The 22846-nt window shown below is 48.3% G+C and overlaps 9 protein-coding genes; 4 read left to right on the top strand and 5 right to left on the bottom strand.

The window, feature by feature from the left end:
• Nucleotides 1-971: 971 nt before the first annotated feature.
• On the top strand, nucleotides 972-2765 carry FFUJ_01585 (probable AVT3-involved in amino acid efflux from the vacuole; the record flags this gene model as incomplete). The annotated part of the gene is made up of 1 exon (XM_023577073.1): nucleotides 972-2765. One exon carries the CDS (start codon nucleotides 972-974, stop codon nucleotides 2763-2765), a length of 1794 nt encoding a protein of 597 aa, XP_023423998.1.
• Nucleotides 2766-4883: 2118 nt separating this feature from the next.
• On the top strand, nucleotides 4884-5930 carry FFUJ_01586 (related to D-arabinitol 2-dehydrogenase; the record flags this gene model as incomplete). XM_023577062.1 has 3 exons in its annotated part: nucleotides 4884-5142; nucleotides 5194-5584; nucleotides 5633-5930. The coding sequence occupies 3 exons, from the start codon at nucleotides 4884-4886 to the stop codon at nucleotides 5928-5930; spliced, it is 948 nt and encodes a 315-aa protein (XP_023423997.1).
• Nucleotides 5931-6128: 198 nt separating this feature from the next.
• Nucleotides 6129-6752, bottom strand: FFUJ_01587 (uncharacterized protein; the record flags this gene model as incomplete). XM_023577051.1 has 2 exons in its annotated part: nucleotides 6129-6541; nucleotides 6596-6752. 2 exons carry the CDS (start codon nucleotides 6750-6752, stop codon nucleotides 6129-6131), a joined length of 570 nt encoding a protein of 189 aa, XP_023423996.1.
• Nucleotides 6753-7348: 596 nt separating this feature from the next.
• Nucleotides 7349-8320, bottom strand: FFUJ_01588 (uncharacterized protein; the record flags this gene model as incomplete). The annotated part of the gene is made up of 1 exon (XM_023577040.1): nucleotides 7349-8320. One exon carries the CDS (start codon nucleotides 8318-8320, stop codon nucleotides 7349-7351), a length of 972 nt encoding a protein of 323 aa, XP_023423995.1.
• Nucleotides 8321-8464: 144 nt separating this feature from the next.
• On the bottom strand, nucleotides 8465-8744 carry FFUJ_01589 (uncharacterized protein; the record flags this gene model as incomplete). XM_023577029.1 has 2 exons in its annotated part: nucleotides 8465-8533; nucleotides 8589-8744. The coding sequence occupies 2 exons, from the start codon at nucleotides 8742-8744 to the stop codon at nucleotides 8465-8467; spliced, it is 225 nt and encodes a 74-aa protein (XP_023423994.1).
• A 1455-nt stretch (nucleotides 8745-10199) lies between these two features.
• Nucleotides 10200-11234, top strand: FFUJ_01590 (uncharacterized protein; the record flags this gene model as incomplete). XM_023577018.1 has 2 exons in its annotated part: nucleotides 10200-10452; nucleotides 10525-11234. The coding sequence occupies 2 exons, from the start codon at nucleotides 10200-10202 to the stop codon at nucleotides 11232-11234; spliced, it is 963 nt and encodes a 320-aa protein (XP_023423993.1).
• A 1197-nt stretch (nucleotides 11235-12431) lies between these two features.
• Nucleotides 12432-14633, bottom strand: FFUJ_01591 (related to GTP-binding protein; the record flags this gene model as incomplete). XM_023577007.1 has 2 exons in its annotated part: nucleotides 12432-13448; nucleotides 13794-14633. 2 exons carry the CDS (start codon nucleotides 14631-14633, stop codon nucleotides 12432-12434), a joined length of 1857 nt encoding a protein of 618 aa, XP_023423992.1.
• A 336-nt stretch (nucleotides 14634-14969) lies between these two features.
• On the top strand, nucleotides 14970-15878 carry FFUJ_01592 (uncharacterized protein; the record flags this gene model as incomplete). Its single annotated transcript, XM_023576994.1, has 1 exon — nucleotides 14970-15878. The coding sequence occupies one exon, from the start codon at nucleotides 14970-14972 to the stop codon at nucleotides 15876-15878; it is 909 nt and encodes a 302-aa protein (XP_023423991.1).
• Nucleotides 15879-16179: 301 nt separating this feature from the next.
• Nucleotides 16180-19578, bottom strand: FFUJ_01593 (related to ABC transporter protein; the record flags this gene model as incomplete). XM_023576983.1 has 4 exons in its annotated part: nucleotides 16180-18854; nucleotides 18905-19195; nucleotides 19250-19362; nucleotides 19424-19578. The coding sequence occupies 4 exons, from the start codon at nucleotides 19576-19578 to the stop codon at nucleotides 16180-16182; spliced, it is 3234 nt and encodes a 1077-aa protein (XP_023423990.1).
• Between the last annotated feature and the right edge of the window lie 3268 nt (nucleotides 19579-22846).

The raw sequence follows: 22846 nt of genomic DNA, 5'->3' as shown, positions 1-22846 counted from the left end.
CTACGTGCCTGAGGAGGAATTTGCCAGAGTGTGCCGGCTTATCTTCGGTTAACCGCCCCCTAGGTGGGTACGATCCAATTCACCCTAAAGGTAAGAATGTAGAAGAACATCAGAGGGACCTAGGTGGATGAACTGTTAAATTCTTCAAAGTTTGTGTTCTGCCACAAGCCATTCAGAGCATCCGATTATCACCGAGCTCAAGCTTCTGACTCTGACAGTATCCGTCCATTTCTGTTACTTAATGAACGGCAAAAGCATCACTTGATTACGTCAAACTAGACAGCAGTAAAGAAAGCATGTTGCTAACAAACACATATGTACCTGTGTGCTTGTGCAATCTTGGAATGCTACAATGCTGCTACCGTTCTTAATATTAATGCTGCATATTGCCTCGCCCTGGAGACAAGATAACTGAAGGCTTCAGTCTTGGTACTCTCTAGAAGTTTCGGTGATGTCAAATCAGGCAGGTTCAATGCCGAGCGTGGTGTTCAGGTGGTTGCATCAAGCTCTCGATGGAAGCGATCGAGCCAAGTAACTTCGACTTTGGGTTGTAGTAGATATCTGCGAATTGTCGTTGAAAGATGGGGCTGAAAAAGTATCGAGTACTTGCACTCTCTTCATGCACGTGGATCGTCAACCCCACTGGCCCAAGCCTCAAGGAGCTAGGCGTACCGGGAGAGACATTCACCGACCCCGATTGTCATACAACAACCGAACGACCCAACGTAGAGGCCCTTGGTTGTTCGCCGTTTTCAATGTTTTCCTTGCAACTATACATATTTCCTTTCTCATCGCCAGCGGATGTCTGTTGACGCTTGCAGTGACGGCTAACACAGCTGAAAACTTCTCGTGATTGATTATTTCAAGACTCCATCTTCTGCCATTTACTGTTCACCCTGCTGCAGCAACCACCATAAAGCTCTGTAGGAGCTAAGTCACGACTGTAAAACTCCTCTTGCCAATCCACAATCATGGCTGAGTTCGCCAATTTCGACGGAACACCCAGTAGCTTGGGCAGCGAGACGAGCAAGCGAAAAGCTGCCATCCTCGACAGGCATCTCCCAGATGGCTACTCAGCCGAGCCCGACGTTGCCTTTGGTCCAGCCAACCCTTCCGCTTCGGGGTCTGCCAGCAATGACAACAACGACACTTCAGGAGATCCCGTCGAATCTTCTCTACTCTTGCAAGGAGGCGACATGCATCGCGACATGTTCAAGATCAAGGCCCGAGCCAATTCCCTCCGTCGCGCTGCCACTTTTTCCCATCATACACCTCCTCCCCTTGCTGCCGAAGACGAATTGAGCCACTCCGAACAGCGGGAACCCGGCGGCTTTAGACGATACCATCTTCAGAGACGCGCCCGGCAGAGACGCATGAGTGGCTATACAATTGTCGCCAAGAACTTTGTCGATTTCCTCGATCTATACGGAAGCTTTGCCGGCGAAGATCTCGAAGATGCCGACAGCGAAGACGAGTCTGCCATTGATGATCGAGAAGACGGCGATGTGGAACAGCCACCTGAGCTTCGACCCCTGCTTGGCAGAAGACGAAGCTCTAAACGAATGCGCAAGACGGGCGACGCTACAACCACAAAGACGTTTTTCACCCTCATCAAGGCTTTCATCGGAACTGGAATCATGTTCTTGCCTAAGGCGTTCCGCAATGGTGGCATCCTGTTCTCGTCAATCACCCTCATTGTGTTGTCCCTTGTCAACTGCGGATGTTTCCGTCTTCTTCTTGACTGCCGACAGATTTACGGAGGCGGTTATGGAGAACTGGGTGAAGCCATTGTTGGGCCTCGATTCAGAAGTCTGGTTCTCGCTTCGATTGCTATCTCCCAGCTTGGATTTGTATGCGCTGGCCTCATCTTCACAGCTGAGAACCTCTATGCTTTTCTTGACGCCGTGACCGCCAACCACCGCGAGTTCATGTTCAGTGTACCCAGTCTGATCGCTTTGCAGTTGGTCGCCCTTGTCCCTCTTGCACTGATTCGAAACATCTCAAAACTTGGACCCGCCGCCCTTCTCGCTGATGTCTTTATTTTGATTGGAATTGTGTACATCTGGTACTACGACATTGCGGCACTTTCTCAGCGTGGCATGGACTCGACTGTGAAGCTATTCAACCCACGAGATTTCACTTTGACCATTGGCTCGGGTATCTTCACTTTTGAAGGAATTGGACTTATTCTGCCCATCCAGTCAAGCATGAAGAGGCCCGAGCACTTCCCTAACCTCCTTTACTTGGTCATGTTTATCATCACGATCATCTTTACCTCTGTGGGAGCACTCTGCTATGCGACTTTTGGTGAGGATACCAAGATTCAAGTCATTTCCAACTTTCCTCAGGATTCTCCTCTTGTCAACGCAGTCCAGTTCCTGTATTCAATTGCCGTTCTCGCTGGAGATCCTGTCCAGCTTTTCCCCGCTGCCCGTATTATAGAAACCTCAGTTTTTGGTGAGCGTGCAACTGGCAAGAAGAGTGCTGCAATCAAGTGGAAGAAGAATGCTCTCAGAACCCTTCTTGTAGGCGTATGCGTCGGTGTCAGTATAGTTGGTGCCAGTGACTTGGATAAGTTTGTGGCATTGATTGGCAGCTTTGCCTGTGTTCCCTTGGTCTACATCTACCCAGCGTACTTGCACTACAAGGGAGCTGCTCAGACAACCAGGGCCAAGGTCATTGACATTGTTGTCATGGTTGTTGGCTTCATCGCCATGGTCTACACCACGTTAGTCACTGTTTACCAGTGGATCGACAGTGCTTAGAAGGCAACAACCCCATCTACGGTGGAAATGAAACAAGCATAAGACTGGTACAAGGCAACTTCAAAAGGCTATCGGTTCTGGGGGTCATACGCGTGGTTAGAGCCTGTCTCGTTCATATGTTTCTGTTTTTGAGCATTTTGTGAACGGCTGACGGAGGCCTCATTGGAGGTCGTCACAGAGGGCACGCGAACCGAGGCGACTCAATAAAAGCATAGTGCTATGACTGGAGGTTTGGAAAAAGGCGTTAATGCATCCTCTTGGTTTCGATTTAACTCAGATTGTTGGCAGTTCCCATGATAATTCAGATGCCAGTCACTCCTTTGCTTCGTTGACGATCCATGTACTGCTTCAAAAGCTCACCATGCTTAGGCCGCGAATTTCCTCCGTTCTTGGTAATATAAAGTGCATTAACTCGCAGATGGTCCTTATTGCCCAGTCAGCATCAGGGTGTGCACACCGGTAGGTAGAATATTGGGGCTGTGTCAGAACAGGTGGCCGTCCACGGATGTGAACCTTAGGCAAGGTTTAGGAAAAGCCAATCTCAGTATCAATTTGGGCTTCTTCAGGAATACACCCAGAAGCAGAACAACTGGTCGAGCTCTAGGATACTGCGCTTGGGAGTCATGATTGGCTATTGCAGGATTCTGTGGCTCACGTGTACGACAAATCCAGGCCAGGTAACCTCTATGCATGGCCACTACTTTAATCAAGAGGCCAGAAGCTTGTAGACTTTCTGTCTAAGCTTGGTATTTGCGATCGAAGTCGATGTACAATGCTAATAGTTGTATCAAAAGGATTCCGGGTTACCATGTTAGGCAATCAATGTAGTTAAACCGGCTGGCGTCCCGAGCATTGTCCCCAAGGTCTTATAATTACCGAAAGGGTTGTCTTGCATTGGGAATAAGAACAAGTCTTGATTGATAGAACTAGCACGCGGGGGCATGCTATCCCATTCGCTGATATGCTCCTCCAAATTCCACCATGTAAATCTTATATAGAAAACCAAAGTGTTCGTTACAAAGCAAGAAACCTTGTGTAGATCTATTCAGATCAAGGCAATTCGCTGTAGTGATATCTGCCTCGGTGCAATCCACACCGAGGAAGCGAGACGAAGAGGGTGTTCTTCTCCGGGATGCCTCTTTTCAACGATACCTCGTGACGCGGTGTCGCACCGGTATCATATAGAGGTTGGCCGTGAACAGCACATATCCAGGCGATTTGAAGGTGCAGGGCCTAAGATTGGCTCTTATTCATTCAATAGCCAGGGCTGATGCATCATGTATCAACAGTCTATGTCATGATTCTCAAGGGAATGCTTTCAAAAGATCTTAGCAGTCTTGGCAAATGAACACACCACCTTCACCACAGTAAACATTCTACTCCATGCCGGATTCGGAGCTACTGCGGGAAAACGAATTAACGTTAGGTTCAAGAGCTGAGATGCAGCTGGAGAGTTTGTTTATGGAGGAGCTCAAAAGCTGGGGGCGGGGTGCAGATCCGGAGGTGACTCCGCTTGATTCCCCATGTAACGCAACCATCACCCGAAATGCTGTGACTTGCATCCTCAGCAATGGTCTTTCTTCCATAGGACAACCAATGTTCTGAGGGAGACATTCATGGTAGAGTATATGCTCATCACACTTGCACATAAACCTTCACATACAAATCGAGATGAATTGTACGAAGTAAGCCAAGGGGGTAAGGGGTCAAAGGGCTGACGGCGAACCTTGCTCAGCCAGGACCTGATTAACTCTGCAAGGAAACCCGGGCCTTACCGGGATGATCAACAACGTCCTAGTGGCTCCGGGGGTAGAAAAGCTTGGCCTGTCGTCAACTTCATTCTGCAAAACTGAGGCACATTCTCTTCATACACACCCTTCAGAATGTCTGAATTGACGATATTGTCCATTCTGGGGCATGAAGATCCCTCGTTATTTACTCTTCGTAATGCAGTAGAGATGACGAAGAACGGCTACTGACACCCCTATAAATATCCATACTGAGCACTCCCCTCACGGCTATTGCACGTAATATTAGACTAGCATTGACTTTCGTACAAAAGCAACCCGAGCTACCACTGAACGAAGTCTATCCTGGAATATCTCACAAGCTTCCACAATGAACAACTTCTCTCCCATTATTCGAACACTGGCTCGCCAGCCTCTCCAGAGACAAGCTTTTCCTCGCCAAACAACGAGATATGTTCAAGTAGCTATTCGTGCCTCTCACCACAGTCCTTCTCAATGCAACACGGCGCAGAGTCAGCCTCATCTACTACCAGAGTTCAGCCTCAAAGACAAAGTGATTGTCGTGTCGGGAGGCGCAAGAGGTTTGGGTCTTGTTCAGATTGAAGCTCTTCTTGAAGCCGGAGCTACTGGTGAGAGAGACCATTAAGAATATATCATTTGCTGAATTCTGACTATGATAGTCCACGCCGTTGATAGACTGCCCTCGCCAGTTGAGGATCCGAAGTCCAACTTCTCACAAGTCTCTGACCGAGGGCGTGAGCTTGGTACCTCACTTCATTACCATCAAGTCGATGTCAGAGATGTCCCAGGTCTCAATCGCATATTCGAGGATATCGCCAATGGCGCAGGTCGTCTGGATGGACTCATCGCTGCTGCGGGTATCAACCACGAAACACCAGCAATCGACTATTCGATGGAAGAAACCGAACGAATGATGAGCATCAACTTCACTGGGGCTTTCATGACTGCCCAAGCAGCTGCTCGTCAGATGATTCGCCTTAGAAAGCCTGGTAGTATTGTCATGATTGCCAGTATGAGCGCAACCATCGCTAACAAGGGCATGCTCGCGCCGTAAGCACGATTTCCGATTCTGATGTCCAGCTACTAAAACTTCGCCAGCGTTTATAACCCTTCCAAAGCTGCAGTCGTACAGCTTGCCCTTAATCTTGCAATGGAATGGGGAGAACACGGTATCCGTGTCAACACCCTCTCTCCTGGCTATATTCTGACCCAGATGCTTCAAAATCTCTTCAACGATTATCCTGATCGTCGCGAAAGGTGGCCCAAAGAGAACATGCTCGGCCGTCTAAGCACTCCAGAAGAGTATCGCGGTGCTGCTGTCTTTCTTTTGAGCGATGCGAGTAGCTTCATGACAGGTGCTGACCTTCGCATGGATGGTGGACATGCTGCGTGGTAGAGCCATATTATATAAGGTAGGTCCTGGGTCAAAGCAAAACAGTCGCAGCAACCTGGGCCTTGGGGGTACGTTCTGGATATCGTTTGTTGCCACTCCTGAGCGACGAGAAATATCGTATTGTACAATCATAATACACTTGTCACATCCTTCCTTGCGGATATCGTGATGAATTTCCATATATTCCCTCGTACCTTGCCCTCAGTTCGGACTTGTCACATGCGAAAAGGTCTTCTCCTGTCCAAGTTTGTTCAGCAGCCCCGGTTGTATCCTTAATCTTGACTCAATCTCCTTCCCGGGTATGCCTCGATCGCGAAACTTCATAGCATCCACTAAAGTCCTCATATCGAGGAATCGTCGGCCCTCGCGTCCCATATTTGCGAAATCTTCTTCCGCTTCGTCTTGTAGTCGATCTCGAGCTGAGAGCGCTACGAGGGTTGGATTGCTTCGACTCGGTGCAAAACTAGGTCCTGGAGGGGCTGAAGTTCCGAGAGGGGTCGCGGCTGTAGACGAAGGAGAATATGTAGGGTTCGAGTCAGCGATTCCCATCTGGTGTAGACGGCGTGAGAAGTCGCCGGTTGGGAAGTCGGGGTCCATAGCGTCAGCACGAACAGCTACAGATACGAGTTAGATGCTGCAGTATATATAGTAGGTTCCAATTGATCTACCGTCGTCTTTGGCGCTGTTCCCCAAGGTTTTTGACTTTGGTTTTGGTGGCTCTGCCCTTGGTTGACGTGCTACTGCTTGCGAGACAGCAGCTCCAGGAGCTCGGGCAGGATACTTTCGCGCTACGCCTTTGGCGACTTTCGAAGATGAAGAGCCCATTTTGTCTAACAGGGATATAGAGGGGCAAAAATGAGGACGAGAAGAGTTGATAATACACAAAGACGACGTGTTGGCGCGGAAGTATTGAGCAGAAGTGGCGCCCAAACCAACGTTAGGTTAGGGTGGGCATCCTTTTTCGATGATGTTATCGAGGTCGGTGCGCAATTCTTCCGTAATCATCAATCATAGGTAGCCACTTGATTCGACAACTACCACTTATTCATTGACAATTGGCATTATTATTGCCTAGTATTGGTAGAAACACATTCCTGCTTCCAGTTCTAGGAATCGCTACTTAACATCAAGACCAGGCGGAGTTTTATCAAAACTCAAAATCGAGTAAGTCCAACTCCAGAGATCAACTAACAACAAAGTTCCGGCCATGCATCAACGTATAAACCAAGATCCTCCGGGTCAAAACATTCCAAAGACAGTTCTTTACTCCTACTCCGTATGAACTTTGTCGTATGAACACAAAGACTGAAGGGACTCGAGCAGAGCCTAAGCTTGAATGTGGCCATTCCCGGGGATGTTCACAAACATTCTCTCGGGACTCTTCACTCCGCCCATGCAACTCGGTCACGATATCGTGTCATTCACCACCAAAAGGGATCTTTGCTAGTGTTCTTGAGCCCAGGATGGATTGGGTTGGTCTCCTGCTGAGATTGCTTCGGATACTGTCCCATTTCTTGATCGTCCGAGAATTCAGGCAAGAACTGGGGCTCGTTGAATGTCCATTCAGGAGCTATAACCTTGCCCTTCTCATCTGTCATCCAAACCAGGGCTCCGTTTGAGAGTGCAATTGGCTTGCCTGCCATTCTGGACCCATCCTGAGCCTTTATAGACGCATTTGTCATGAGATGACGCCAATATCTTTCGCCATTTGGAGCGGTGCAGGCACGTGCAAACTTGACTAGATTCCCGGTTGCCCTATGGACATCACACAAGCAGTGACCAATCTGGTATGGGCCCAAAACTCCGTTGAAGGCTAGATGGCGAGCCGTGGCCATCTGATAGAGAAAGTATTTTTCTCCATCTAACATATCTGAAGGCGATAGCGGCTTAGGACAGTTAGAAATCAAGGCTGGGTCAAAGTCGGGAATAGGTCTGCTGAAATTGGGAGCGCGCGCAACTTCATAGTAAGGGGCTGGGTCGCTTGGGCTACTGGGGGTTGGGATGGCTCCTCTAGCAACGAGATCGATTGGGTTCTTCCCCTGAAGATTCTTAGATCGCTTGAGTTGCGTGGCAGGCTGCTTGTGCAGACGGGATGTCTTGGAGACTCCCGAACCAGCCCGATGTCCAAGGCTCTTTCTCTTTGTTTGTTTCGAGGCTCTAGACTGAGCAGTTTTGTCGTTTTGGCGACTCTCGGTGGGATTCTGCTCCCCCACTGTGTCGTTTTGTTGATTTCCCCAAGGGGTGCCATTGAAGATGTCATAAACCTGTTCCAGATTAAACATCGGGACATGAGGTCCGCTAACTGGTCGGATAGGATTCGCAAGTGTTGTGAGATCGTACTTCGGACCGTCCTGATCTGGCCGAAGAGCAGCGGATGAGTTCCCTCGAGCCATATGCGTCTTAGGATGACTGGGAGCCACAGTGATGCAGTCTTGGATTGCACCTTGTGAGGACGGGCTGTATGCTCCTACTATTGGTACATGTTAGCGTTGAGCTCCTGTGCGAGGCATCGCTATAGCCACGGAGGTGAACGAACCCTAAGAAGCATTATAGTCTCCAATGTTGGCCAAATCCTCAGTTGCATCGATCAGGTTTCCGCTCGCCTTCTAGAGGGGTCAGTGTCTTTTTTCGCCAAAGCCATTATCACTGCACAATACATACCATATTCGATCTAGTTGACATAACATCATAGTTGGATTGGGCATTGTGTGGATTGGAAGCGAGGCGGCTTGCCATGTCCTTCGAGGTGTTGATAGGAGGCGATTGTAGGCCGTTGCGCACCACCTGAGGCTCTCCAGGGGCGGAGACAGAATTCATTTTAAGTTCGCCTGCCTTACGTGAGGCTTCTTTAGGGATATGGTGGCTGATAGGTGATAGATGAAGAAAATTAAGGTTTGTGTTGATGTTCTTGACACGATACCCATAACCAGAACAAGAGGATGAAAGGTGAACAAACGAAGAGGAGTACGGGGAGAGGCGACTAGATCAATGTGTCCGAAGTGGGGGAACATTGTTGTTTATCTTAGTACCTTGTTCTGCTATTCCGTTATTAGACGATGCGTGGAGTGACAAATGCCACTGGCAGAGATCCTGAGCTCGCAGTGGCAGCTATTGCGGCTGCCACTGCGAGGCCTCCATCTATGCCTAGCGAACACGCGATTGAACTTGACCTCAAGATGTTCGTTTTTTATTTGGGCGCGCCATGCTCTTTCTGGTGATGCAATGCAGAAGTTCAGGTTATTATTAAGAAGAGGTTGTGGGATACGATTCACCAACCATGACTATAACAAGAAGTCTACGCTTGTAAGTGGTTCTTTCCTCAGTCCAATAATGTCTTTAAGAAGTTGGAGAGGCTTTCAGCGTTAGAGTAGCGCTTATTTCAACAGTGGAAATAGCAGCCTGGCCCCTTTTAATTCATGAACTTGCAAAGCTATTATAGTCATCCAATGCTCCTGGTGTTTCTGAATCATTGGTCAGGTTTTGCTCCATGTCTCGCAGTCGCAACCGACTAAACAGTACTAATTCTCAAGGTAGATATCTAGGTTTTGTGTTCTAAAAGGAGAGAGGTTCTGGGAGCATGTGCGGCTTTCAGAATAAAAGAACTCATCAATGCCTAGGTACTTGGTCTGAAGTAGAAATGAGCATGACCAGGTCCAAGTCTCTTCGCGGTGAAACAAATCCACACCGAGTCACTCTGGCCACTATATTTCTATCAAGAAAAAACTGTCAGATGGTTTCTCAGTTCTTCCATTACCAAAATTCACTAGCAACGTCCCCGTGTGATGGTGCAAGCGAGTGTTTTTGGCGACCTGAACACGGAGAAATGAGACACTAACTCTCAATTTATTCTACGAATACTGTTCTGAGACGCATGTGAACACCCGAGGTGCAAATGAAGCTATCCACGCTATCCAAGCCTTCCTAATTCTAAAAGTTCCTATGGCTCAGCTCATCATGGGTGTTGCTGTGCTTGTGAGAGCTTCAACTTAGGATTCGATACATGATATGCCCAACAACTGGAGGATAGACGATACAAAGCTCATTTACTTGACCATTACTAGATTGGACTCTAGCTGAAGTTTCCCTCAATATCAAAACATAGGGAGACTCCACGCTGCCAATTGAGACCATCGCCAGCCGGATTTTCCGTTTCCGGATACTCCGCTTCGTCAACATCTACTCACGCTGAATCCTTTACACCTCTCTGTATTGGCCATTGAGGTCTACGCCTGTCTCGCATGGCTCTGAGCAGTAAATCTTTGATCAAAGGCAATGGCTATCTCCCCCGATAAAGTCTCAAAAGCGGCTGACGCTGCGAACATCATCTCGGAATTTGTTGCTCACGAGCAAGTCTGCGCTCTGTCAGATCTGCAACGCGCCCTCTTCGGCTTTTCGGCGACCAAGAAGCAGCCGAATGCCAAGACAAGCTCAAATTCTGTGGCGGTAGTTGTTTTGTGCGGCTCTGCAATTTTGTCCATCGTAGATACTGTCGTATCATCGGTGACGAAGTTGGTAGAGGCAACGGGTAGGTTTTCATGGCGGGGACAGAGATGATGAACATAATCGATCAAACAAAAGACTAATGCTGTCCCACCAGATGAAGCGGTTGTTCTGGTCATCACCGGTGGCATCGGACATTCGACCCAATTGCTATATGATGCTGTAGCTCGACATCCCAAGTACAGCAGGATTACTGGCCAAGTTCAGGGACAGCCAGAGGCTCGGGTCTTCCAGACCATTGTCGAGCGGTTCTTCCACCTTGAAGTTGAACAGAACAACCTCATAACCACAGGAAAGCACCCAACACAAAAGCTCACTATTTTGATCGAGGATGCCTCAACAAATTGTGCACTAAATGCAGTGTACACAAGAAAGATATTAGACCAGCATGGATACACATCACCATGTTCTATTGTCGTCGCTCAAGACCCCACCATGTGTCGACGTACGGTTGCTGCCTTTGAACAAGTTTACTCTGATAAGACGGATGGTACTCCTGTGTTTGCCGGCTGGCCAACCTTCGTGCCCAAGGTGGCGGTTCAAGACTCCGGGGCTCAGAACCAAGCGAGCGGCCTCACTTCTTACTTGCGGTATGGCATTGCTGACTTTGACAAGAACCAAAATGATGGTCTTTGGAGTATGCAACGACTGATGTCTCTACTTGTTGGCGAAATTCCACGAATGAGAGACAATGAGAACGGATACGGACCACGGGGCAAAGGCTCCATCGTCCATGTTGATATACCGCAAGACGTCGAGGATGCATGGATTGTACTTGGAGACATACTCGGCCAGAAGATGCGATAGCGAAGGGAGCACGTATAGGTCGAGTGAGGTTGATCGAATACATATATACCAGGAAATTGCCTTGGCTAGTTTCGCATATCCAGGCTTACCAGCACCGTTATGTTATGCTATATTATGTCTTAGGATGTCAATTTCAACTTAAACAACTCTCAACGTCGGATTTAAGCGAATAAGAATATTGTTCCAATGTTCATCATTGCCTTGCTTCTGTTCCTTGAAGGGTGAAATTGTCTTTACACCACTTAGCAGGACATATTTGGAGTCTCGGGGATAGATTTGGCGACGGGTACATATATACAGCATGTCTAACAAACTTTATTCAGCATCAAAAAGATAGTACATAAGAGAGGTTTTTAATATCATCAATTGGTTTCATGTATTTCTTACTCTGTTTACAGGACAGCACAAGATCAACAAGATCTACGCAGATATTCATCATCTTAAAGCGGCTAACACATCACGCTTCTTCGAGAGACTGCTTGTATTTCATCTACCAACTATAAAGTGCAGTGATAGGACATCCCCGTCAGTGAGATCACTGTAGTTGTTGTAAGAGTCAGAGAGGGTGGGAAGGTATTCTGAGACATGCTGCCTCGACATATACAGTTTTTTGAGCGGGCTGATTAGTAATTGCCCTTGTAGCTCAGTGGTAGAGCGTTGCACTTGTAATGCAAAGGTCCATAGTTCAATCCTGTGCGGGGGCAATCCTTTTGATCCTTTTGCCAAAATCATAACCTCTCTCTGCATGGGGCGTCTTGTAATCTCATTCTTGACTTTATTTTAGCAAGACGCCTTTATAGCTCAGTGGTAGAGCGTTGCACTTGTAATGCAAAGGTCCATAGTTCAATCCTGTGTGGAGGCAATCTTTTTGCCTTCTTGGTCTTTTCTTTGCCTCATCTTGATTTGTATGTTGTCAATTGTTAGTTTTCCAAATACTACGCCTTAGCTCAGTCTTTGAACAAGTGGCACGTATTAGAAGACTTATAGTAAGAGCTGCCAAGGCATGGCTCAGCGGCATTAAAGATAAAGGCAACAGCCATTCTGCTTGTCTTAGTTAAGATGCCATATCACTGCGAGACCGAAACTCAAGGTGTGCAAGTATTAACGTGGGTATCATTAAGGGTTTAGTTGAGGATGTGCAAGCAAGTACCTCGAATGAAGACAAAGACCATGATAATTTGATCGACTCCAGGCCGATCATGTCCTCCTTTTCTTGTTTGAAGGACCGCCTTTTGTCTTCTTTCCTTTACTCTGCTTAGCTGCAGGTGCCTCTTCCTCTTTGTTTTCATCCTCTGGTTCAGAGCCACCGATAGATATCACATCATCGTCGACGCTATCACCATCACTATCTTCACCATCCACAGTAGCACCAAACGAAGGCTTTCTTGATCGTGCTTCCTCGGTGTCACTGCCGAAGCCTTCAAACTCTGATTCTTCATCGGAACCATCAGGGCTCTCCTGCTCAGCCTTCTCCGCGGCTTCAGCCTCTCGTTGAAGCTGGGCTTCGGCAGAAGCATCTTCATCTTCAACGGTCTCTTCCTGCTTTCGCTTTCGAGGCATCTCTCCAAGTCTACCTTCACGGTTGCCAACCTTGCCGTCCGCTTCACCCTCAGTTTTTGGCGCAGGTGTGAACCATGGAATCTTGCCTCGCATGAAATCATTGAGAATCATCTTTGCTACACCATCTAAGTCAGGCTCACCTCCACGGAGAAGTCGTCCAGCCTTGCGGGCCAGGAGCTCAAGAAACTCTGTAGAGTTTGTCCATCCCTTAAGCTCGTATGTTTTCTCCATGTGGTGCTGCTTGACCCGGTTCAGCAGAGGCTGGATATACTGTTCAGGGTGCTCAACCTTCTCCACACGCACGACACCTCGGAGGACCAAGTCGGTGGGTGAATCAGTGCTTGACGGAGGAACAATTCCAGGACAGTCTATTAGGTAAATCCGCTTCATCAGGCTGACATATTGCCAGACCTTAGTCTCTCCTGGGATAGGAGCGACAGTGCAGACCTTCTTCTTGAGGAGAGTGTTGATGATGGAGGACTTTCCAGTGTTGGGTCCACCAATTAGTCCAACAGAGATTTGTTTTCGATCAGAATGGAGGGAGGAGAATTGTCGAAGTAGCTGAATGAGAGAACCCTTTCCGAAAGAGTTCGTAATGCTAGCGTGGAAAGCAAGAGTAGGGTACTCTTTAGAGAGACTACGAACCCATCCAGCCTGCATCGAATTAGTATTCGAACAACGTTATAACGATAAAGAACATTAATTCCAGGGGGGGCAAGATGTTTGTGTCATCACTAAGAAGTATGCAATCGATGCCCCGCAATTGGTTAATGGCATAGGCAGACTTCAACTCAATCGGACACTTGGCCTGACTCATGATGGTAACCAAAACGGCACACATCAGCCGAACAACAAGACGTTGACGACAGTCGAGACTGGCGTTTATTCTCCCAATGTTATAACAGACAGGTCCCATGGTACATAAAGGGACAAATCCTGACAAAGAACATTGGGGTATAGGAGGAGGGAAATGAAGATATGGAGAGAGAAAAGACTTACTGCTACACTGGTAGGGACCAGGTCACACTTGTTCAGCACAAAGATCAAGTGCTTGTGAGGGGCTTCTTCCTTGAGATACTTCTCAACGCTGAGGCATCTTGTTCCAACGGGGTCTCGCGCATCGAGAACGTGGATAACCACATCTGAAGAATCGATGACCTTGTAAAGCTCGTTCCAGATTCGTTTGCTCTGACCCTTATCGAAAACAGGCTCAATCGACATAGTAAGAGGCTTATCAGTGTCTCCAAGAGTCTCTGGGTCACCAGATGTACCACTGAGAAGCTTCTGTTGTTCCAACCTCTCCCGATAGGTATCCATGCTCTTCTCGGTGTCACCAGCAAGGTCATCCAGGCTGCTAACACCAAGCTTAACTCGCTTGCGTTGCGCCTTGGGACCGAAGACCTCAGCGAAGGGGGAGGTCTCGACGGTCATCTTGGCCTTGTGCTGCTTGATACCGTTCTCGGTGTCCTTTCCATCTCTGATAAGGCTCATGGGCAGCTTGTTTGACTTGAGAAGAACTTGGTAGGGGTCGCGGGCCTTCTCATCCATGGCCTCACGAAAGGCGTTGAGGGTATCTTGGGAGACGACTCGGGTGTTGGTAAACCACTTGCGGTTCGGCTCGATGCGGGCGTTAGGAACGTCGCGCGACTGAAAGGACGCAGCTTTGACAATCTTTCCCTCGGCGTTTCTCTGCGCCTTGCCCTCCTTGTACATGTTAAGGTGCTTGACCTTCTTCGCATCGCGATAGAAGTTCTCTCCCTTAGTTCTGACATTGTTGAGACCATCACCACCTTTACCCTGGCGCTCACGCCGGGTGGCCTCCTTCTTTCCAGTACCCATGGCGAAAAAATTGGCGGAAGTTGGTCGAGGATACTGGCGACAAAGAAAGACAAAGAGAGAGGAAGAGGTTGAACAATCCAGAAATTTATTCCTTTAGAACTTTTTTTTTCTTAGTAGGATAAGAGCCCCACTAACTTCCTGCGGTGGTTGGTGGCGGGGCGCAAAATGCCAGGGGTCTCACACGCGGAACCAAATAATCCGCAAATTTGATCCGACGTCGATTTTCTCAGGCTGGCGATTGATTCTGCAGAAGGCGATTTGACGACGGCGGTACGGCGTCAATTGCGATTCAACTCGAGCTCCTCAGTGCTCAACCTGGCCGAGGCTCTGCTAAAAATGCCTTTTAGCCTCACAGCTTCATGCCCAAGGGCGACTGCTCGTCAGTTCTTCGTGGCCTCAAGAGCCTTTTCCACTTCGGCTCATGCTCTCGAACAAGTCCCTCCCGAGTCTCCCTCATATATCCGCTTGCCTACACCACCACAGTCCGAAGAGAAGAAGCTTCCCCGGGTCAGAGGTCATCTCCCTGTACCTCGAGAGATCTTCCCTCGTATGGAGGGTGACCGCAAGATTCGAGCCGATTACATCAAGCAAACCGTTCCTAAGCCGGCCCACAAGCAAAAACCCATGAACGAGACACAAGAATGGAAGCAAACAATGGCCAACTCCCGTCGGCAGAACCTGGAAACTGGTTTGAAGGAACTTTGGGTACGAAGGAACCGACGTGATGCTGTTCAGAACGAGCGTGTGAGCCACAAGTTTCTCGAGAACCACCGGGCTGTTAAAGCCCCAGAACGAGAGGACGATCGCCTCACCCGTAGCACAGTGCTGAAGGCAGTCTTGGACACCAAGACTTACCCTGACTCTAAACGCTTCGCTCGTGCCAAAGAGAGCCGGGTCAAGGTCAAGGCCATTGAGGAAGCTAAGCGCGAGGCTCGCCGCGATGCGTTGATGGAGCTCTACATCAATGCCTCCAACTTCATTGTCAATGAGAGTGAGCTCAAGGAAGAGATCGACACCATATTTGCCGAAGACTTCTTCCACAAGCAAGGCTTCGACATCGGCCGATATGGTTCAGCCCAGAACACATGGGACGTCTGGGGCAAGCCAACATCGATTGGCAACATGTTGGAAACAACAACAGGAGTATCCACCAAGATTATGGACTTTTACGAAACCGAGTACGACCGCTCCGTCAAGCGACAGAAGAGAATTGCCGAAGAGTTCACTGGTGGAAAGATGGAATAGATCATGCCCGTTGGCTTGTAAAAATAACTTGTACTCATGTATTTCTGTAACTATGACAAATATCACGTCTTCAAGCGGTCTACCACGGACTCATGTGTGCGTTCAAAATGTTCTTTAGAATGCGATTCTACATATATTGTGAGACTTGATACAATAACCCATGACGGAACGAGAATGTGCCCCCATCCAACCAAACGCCCAGTATGCCTCATCCTGTGTATATTATCACCGCAAGCAATGATAGTTGCATCGTTCCTTTAACTCTGAGACCCTATACAATGGCCAATCCCTCTATGCTGGTTTATCGTCTTTCGACGAGCAAGAAATGCATAGCCGCGTAAGACAAGATGATAAAGACGGCAGCAAAAATGCCCAAATTCCTGATGTCAGGCCACATGGCATTATTGTTGAATCCAAAGGAGCTGAGGATGGCCGCACCAGGCACGGTGATATCAAGTCCGTACTTGCTGTCCACGAGTGTAAGTTGAAGAACCTCATTGACAATAAGCGACTCGAAGCCGTAGTGGAAGATTGACAGCGTCTGGAGCCAAAGAGCACCCTTAGGAGTGGCATCGTGGTTCAGGAGGAAGCCAGCGAAAAGAAGACTGAAAAGCATGACCAAGCTGCCAATCAAGTTCGCGACTCCGCCATCCTTGCAAACAATTCCAATAAAGAGACAAACAGCCGCAGCAGCCATGTTGAAGAGTACCAGCACCAATATAAAGTTGAAGAAGTGCGTTGAGTCTGCCACCAAGCCGGTCATAGGATAGATTATGGAACCCATGAGGATGGGGGGGACAATTCGAAGAGGGATTATGTCGAACAGTACCTTGGCCGCAAAATAAGTGGCTGGTGCATAGTAACCGTTGGCACGTTCGCGAACAAAAAGAAGACGTTCGGTGGCGAATACGTTGAGACTTGTGAGTGTGCTGAAGCCGAACAAAGCGAGCAGGAAGAAGAAGAGACCAAGTCGGTTCTGGAAGCCGGGGATGTCGTCCGTAAGACCATAGAAGAGATATCCTGAAAAAACAGCGAGCACGATGGCGATAGCGAAATGAGTAAGCATCAACATCGGGTTTCGATACAAGTTCTTCCAAGTCCTCTGAGACAGAATGATGAACTGACGTAAGTAGCCAACTCGGGCATAGCCCTTTCCAACAGCACTGACATGAACATTGGGTCCCTCAACAGTGTAGCCATTTGCGTTGGAGCCATTGGCATCTTGCGCAATCTGGATGGCACGCTGGATCTCATCGTGTGTTGATGAAGCAATTTCCGAGTGGATGAATGCACGTGTCATAATGTCGAGGTCCGTGCCAGTGGCTGCTGCTGGAGGCAAGTCATGAGGGTCGTCAAGGAGGGTTGCGGGAGTAGAGTCGACAGGGTTTTGATGAAGGCGATAGGCACCATTGTCCTCACCACCAGCATCTGAGGAGGCTGCAGTGTCAACCGTCTTTCTACGTGTGAAGAGCTCGCGATCCTGGCGAACCTTGACCGAGTCTCTACGTCGATTTTGAGGTCGGCTTGAGCTGGCGTCGTCGTCTCCCGAAGTAGTGCCTGATATGCTTGCCACAGATTTGATAGCACGGGTGCTGCTTGGCCCAACACTGTTATTGTCAAGGCCGACAGTACCGTTATCAACGGATTGAGTGCTGCCAGCATGCATGGTAAGGTCAACAAGATAATCAGCAATATTGAAGCCAGGGGGGCATTCGTAGCCAATTTCGTCGAAATAGCTTTGACATTGGCTGAAAGGACCGGAGTAAACGGTGCGTCCCTGTGCTAGCAGCACGAGTCTGTCAAAGAGTGCCACAATGTTGGATCGAGGTTGATGAATTGTGAAAATGACGGTTCGTTTGTATGTCTTCGCCAGAGTGACGAGACACTCAACCACATTGTACGCGTTATACGCATCAAGACCACTGGTCGGTTCATCGAGGAACAGAATCGAAGGGCTGGTGACCAGTTCGCAAGCAATTCCTACACGTCGCTTCTCACCGCCCGAGATACCACGCCCCTTGCCCTCCTCAGAACCGATCAGGGAATCACGAATGTGATGAATGCCGAGTTCCTTTTCAACCTCAACCACACGTTGTTCTTTGGCAGCACGGCCCATGTCGCGAGGAAGTCGAAGTAGAGCACTGTTGAGAATGGTCTCATGAACGGTAAGAGTAGGAAGCATGGTGTCCTCCTGATCAACAAACCCAACAACATTCTTGTAATCATTATCGTTGACCTTCTCGCCATTGACGTAAAAGTTGCCATGGACTTGCCCACGCTTGTTCTTTCGTGCGAGAATATCGAGGAATGTTGTCTTTCCTGCTCCAGACGCACCCATGATGGCGGTGACCTCTCCAGGCTTGCAGATACCACGGATTCCAGTAAGAATCTGTTTACCATTTAAAGTGTACGCAACATCGTCAAAGTAGAGGGAAGCGGGTTTGTGGTCGGTCATCAGTTTCGTACTCTCGTCATCTGAGTCTTCCAAACGAATGGCTCCGTAGCTCAACTTACGCCTTGACAGATACCATGTCAAGATAATAACAGCAACCAAGAAGAGAGAGCAGCCCGCAATCACGCCGGCAATAAGAGGTGTGTTGATCTTCTTGACGGGACGCTTATATCCTGGAACCTCTGTCTCGTAGAGACATTCACCAGCGTGGCAGCTAAGAAGAATGCTGGAGTCGCCAATTAGGGCTAGAATCAAGGCATCCATCTCGGGTTCTCTGAAAGCACAGTCGTGAGTACCGCCATGCTTCTGGGTACATTCGAATCGCCCTGGGCCTTGAATGGATTGGTCAAGGAAGTCTGTGAGATCGATGGATCCATCTTTTCCGCAGAGCATCCGATCGGGAATACAGCTGCAGCTGATCTTATTGCATTTGTAGGAAGTTGTGTTCTTCTCTTCCTCCCAATCGGCGCTCGAATCGCATTCGGAGAGATGGCAGTAGAACGATTCGATAGCATCTACCCAAACTTCACATCAAGGTTAGCAGCGTGCGCGAATGATGAAGGTTTGAACACACATTGGAAATCGCAAGTCTGATCCTCTTGTTTACAAGTAAACGTGACTTCTGGACGCTGCTTGCCGAGCAAAGACGTGATCTTCTCGTTGGTGACATCGCAGATCTGATAGTTGTGGTTCACAACCTCACCATTCTGGTAACAGACACCGCCTTCGCCGGTTTCCATGAGTGCGTTGCAGGCTTTATTGTCAGTACAGACGTTGCAATTGATGCCAGTCCAGCCCTCGTCGCAATCGCATGATGCACCAGATCGCATTGGGCGGTCCTTTCCCTTGGGAAGTGAGCCGCACACTAATAGACAAAGTCAGTCGAGGTTTAGCTGACGATAACGGGGGGAGGTCGCACGTGGCTCGAGGCAGTCGTCACCGCCAAATCCCTCAGGACAGGCGCATTTTCCGTTGAACTCGTTACAGCCAGCATATTGAGCACATGTGTGTGCAGGAAGGAGACAATTGAAACTACAGATATATCAGTATGGGCAATGTAAGTTCGTGGGGATTCGGGATCGCATTGACGCACCAAGGAGGACAGCCATCTGGGCGATCACCCATGAGAGCTAGCTGTGCCCGTAGTTGATCGGCCTGAGAGAAAGTTGAGTTCTGGGAAGCCATGACCAGACCAGGCCAAAGAGCCAGAGCTCCCAATAGGAGGCTCCTCAGAGAAGAAGGAGCCATAACTGCAGCGATGGAAACACGATGCAGTCTGGTGATAGAACAATGTTGATGTTGGAGGCTGGGTTGTTGAACAACCGACGCTTATGAGCGCGACCAGGATAAGCTGTTCCACCGAAGAGTGGCGCCCCGCGTTCCATTTAGGCAGGTACTGGAGACGTGCAGCTGGCCGTAGGGTAAATTATGAGTGGCTGGCATAGCCGCTAAATATGGGTCTTATGACTCGATAGAGCTATCAGGTTATCGAAAACAGCGTATGTATGGGGGCATGACAACTAACTTCACTTCTTGAGCCGGAATCGGCCAATGGAAAGAATTGTCTTGCCCACGTATCAAATATCCCTGATGACAAGCCTTCTATGCATGTATGGAACGAGAATACAGTTATCATGAGGGTATCCCATGTGCTGACACGCATTGGTGTTTCAGGTATAGGTCTGACGTCACTAACCGGAGCTGATGATAAGTCTGGCTGTCTTGATCTCAAACTGTGCTCATGACTATACATTAGTAAATATCCATGATTCACCATCGACCATCACTGAGCCGATAACGCGGACATATTATCTACTGCTCACTATTAGTCGAAGGTCTTATCCTCTCAAGTTTTCCCAGCTTGTGAATGCTTGTGTTTACCTACTCCCTCAATAAGTCTCGCTACCCTATGCTTCTTATTTTTCACAATACATTTTTTTATTCCAACTCATTCTGTTTTATAGACCGTATACCGTACCGCAGCAGAATCATCAATATTCGTATCCCGTATCAGGGATAACAGTTATTGCGCATATAGTATCGGAATACTGCGCCAGGTCACAAACTGCTCTTCCGCCTCAGACGGGATTGATGACATGTCGTGAACATGCATGCTGACCCTGTTACATCGGTACGGCCATGTAACATGCAGTGCTTGATTGACCTAACTATAAATATACAAAAACTAAAAGTTGAGTTGAAACATGAAATGTCATAGCGAATATCGAATTGTCTCATGACGCCTTACCACGGCCTATGATAATGACCGCCTGAGAACGCTACCCACGGATGCTTTCGCCATACAACCCTTCTAACTAACTTGGATTGAGGGACCTGAAGATATTGCACATGGTTCATAAGGTGAACTATGTAGAATGATACTTGATCTGGTATTCAAATGTGAATGATACCCGCGATATGGTGGAAGCTACCTTGAGGTTTTATGAGCGGTGCTATCCCCAGATTTTACCCCTGTCGTTCTCGATCAAGCTTTGCGGGGAAACTCTCAAGCAGCTTGTCATCATGACTCGTACCACTGCCACCACTTCATAATATGCTCGACGAGGTATTCATAGACGTCATGACAGTGATCATGACTAGTTTCCCCGACAGATGAGTGAATCTATAGTTAATCGCCCAGCTTGACAAAGTAAAAGGCGCTTATGACGTTGAATGGCGCTTCGAGACAGAAGGACGTGTGAATGTGGGGCTTGACCTTGAAGTCAGCATTGAATCAGTTAAAATGAAGTTGTACTATTTAAAAGCCGACACCGCCATCAAATAATTATTACAAGAATAGAAATCGGCCAGTCCAAGGAATCTGACCAACTCTAAGGCTTCCTCAGCATAGTTCGAATTGCACCTTTCGCTGTTGAACAATGGATGGTCGAGTATGAGACAACTGGGGTAATGAATGTTGCTGAGACGTGTGCTGTGTCTGTATCGATTGACGACTTGGTCGACATGTGCAAAGACCCCAAAGCACAAGGACCCATTGATACAAGCCTCAAACTCACATAAGGCCCTATTCCCAGTTCCAACGCATTGAGAGAGAGAATAGCTGCACAGTGCAGCACCAAGACACAAGACTTGTTGCAGAAGATATTGTTGTTACACGAGGCGCGATCGGTGCCAACTTCCTGGCCCTATATAGCCTCGTTGGGCCAAATGATCACTTACTTTGTGTTTATCCGACATACCCGCAGCTATATGAGGTTCCGCGAAGCATTGGAGCTGAAGTCTCATTATGGAAGCTGAAGGAAGAAGAGAGTTTCATTCCCAACGAGGATGAGCTGATCAACCTCATCAACCTCATCCGAAAGAACACAGAGGTGAAGGTTTTCAGGCCGTCCAAAGAGATGATTACTTACTGCTGTGCTAGATGATCATTATACACAATTCTAACAAACCCACCGGTGCACCTATACATAACAGTGAACTGGGGCGCATTGCTCAAATAGCAAAGGAGAAAAGCATCATCCTGTTCTCTGACGAAGTTTATCGCCCACTCTTTCATGGCGGGGTCTCTGGTCAAATTGACATTCTGAAGTCTGCTACGACCTTGTGTTATGAAAGAACGATCACGACAGGATCCATGTCTAAAGGATGTGCTTTGGCTAGGATTCGGGTCGGCTGGATTGCAAGCAAGGGCAAGTCCATCATCTCAGCCATTATGGCCGCGTGAGACTACACCACAATCAGCGTTTCCCAGATTGATGACCAGGTCGCGAAATACGCCCTATCGCCAGCAGTTCTCCCTTCTTTAGTTGATCGCAACTTGACACTGGCGAGGCACAATGCGAAACTGGTCAAAGAGTTTATCGGACGCGATAAGGCAGTCTGTTCCTGGGCAGAGCCCACGGGCGGGACGACATCATTTGTTCGTTTCATCAAGAATGGCCAACCTATAAACGATGCTAACTTCTGCTTGGACCTGCTAAGCAAGAACAATGACCTGTTTGTGGCAGGTTCGAAATGCTTTGGGAACGACGAGGACTTTAAGGGATATATAAGAATGGGGTATGTCTGTGAGAAACATGTTCTAGTCAAGGGGTTGAAGCGATTGGGTACTTACATCGACGCAAACTTACTATAGTTAGGCAGTCCAGAGGTAACACAGTTGCTTCCACTGAATCTCGCATTTGGTTCATATCGAACTGCATTAGATAAAGTGACCCCGAGTTGCACGGATCAGCGGCATTTACAACTCAACTTGGCCAAGGCGTCGTCGTCAGCCGGTAGGTAATGTTCTACGGGTTGTGCAAATACTCGCACGGCAACACGGAAAGTGGGAGAATGCAAGTGTTGATTGCTACACGACAGGAGACAAGGGTCAAATCCAACGATTTTGACTGACAGATCGACCATTTTGCTTTCAGAATGTTAATTGATCTGCCAGGTACAGTCTCCAAACTTGCACTCTAATTCGATAGTGACGATGATCATTACTTGGCAGCTCTTCTTGGCCTGCGAGCATGTGCAAATCTCGTATTATCCAGAGATACCAAGAGTTTTG

The sequence above is a fragment of the Fusarium fujikuroi genome, chromosome FFUJ_chr01, assembly GCF_900079805.1.
Source record: "Fusarium fujikuroi IMI 58289 draft genome, chromosome FFUJ_chr01".
In the NCBI taxonomy this organism is placed as follows: domain Eukaryota; kingdom Fungi; phylum Ascomycota; class Sordariomycetes; order Hypocreales; family Nectriaceae; genus Fusarium; species Fusarium fujikuroi.
This window is presented reverse-complemented; position numbering and strand designations above follow the sequence as displayed.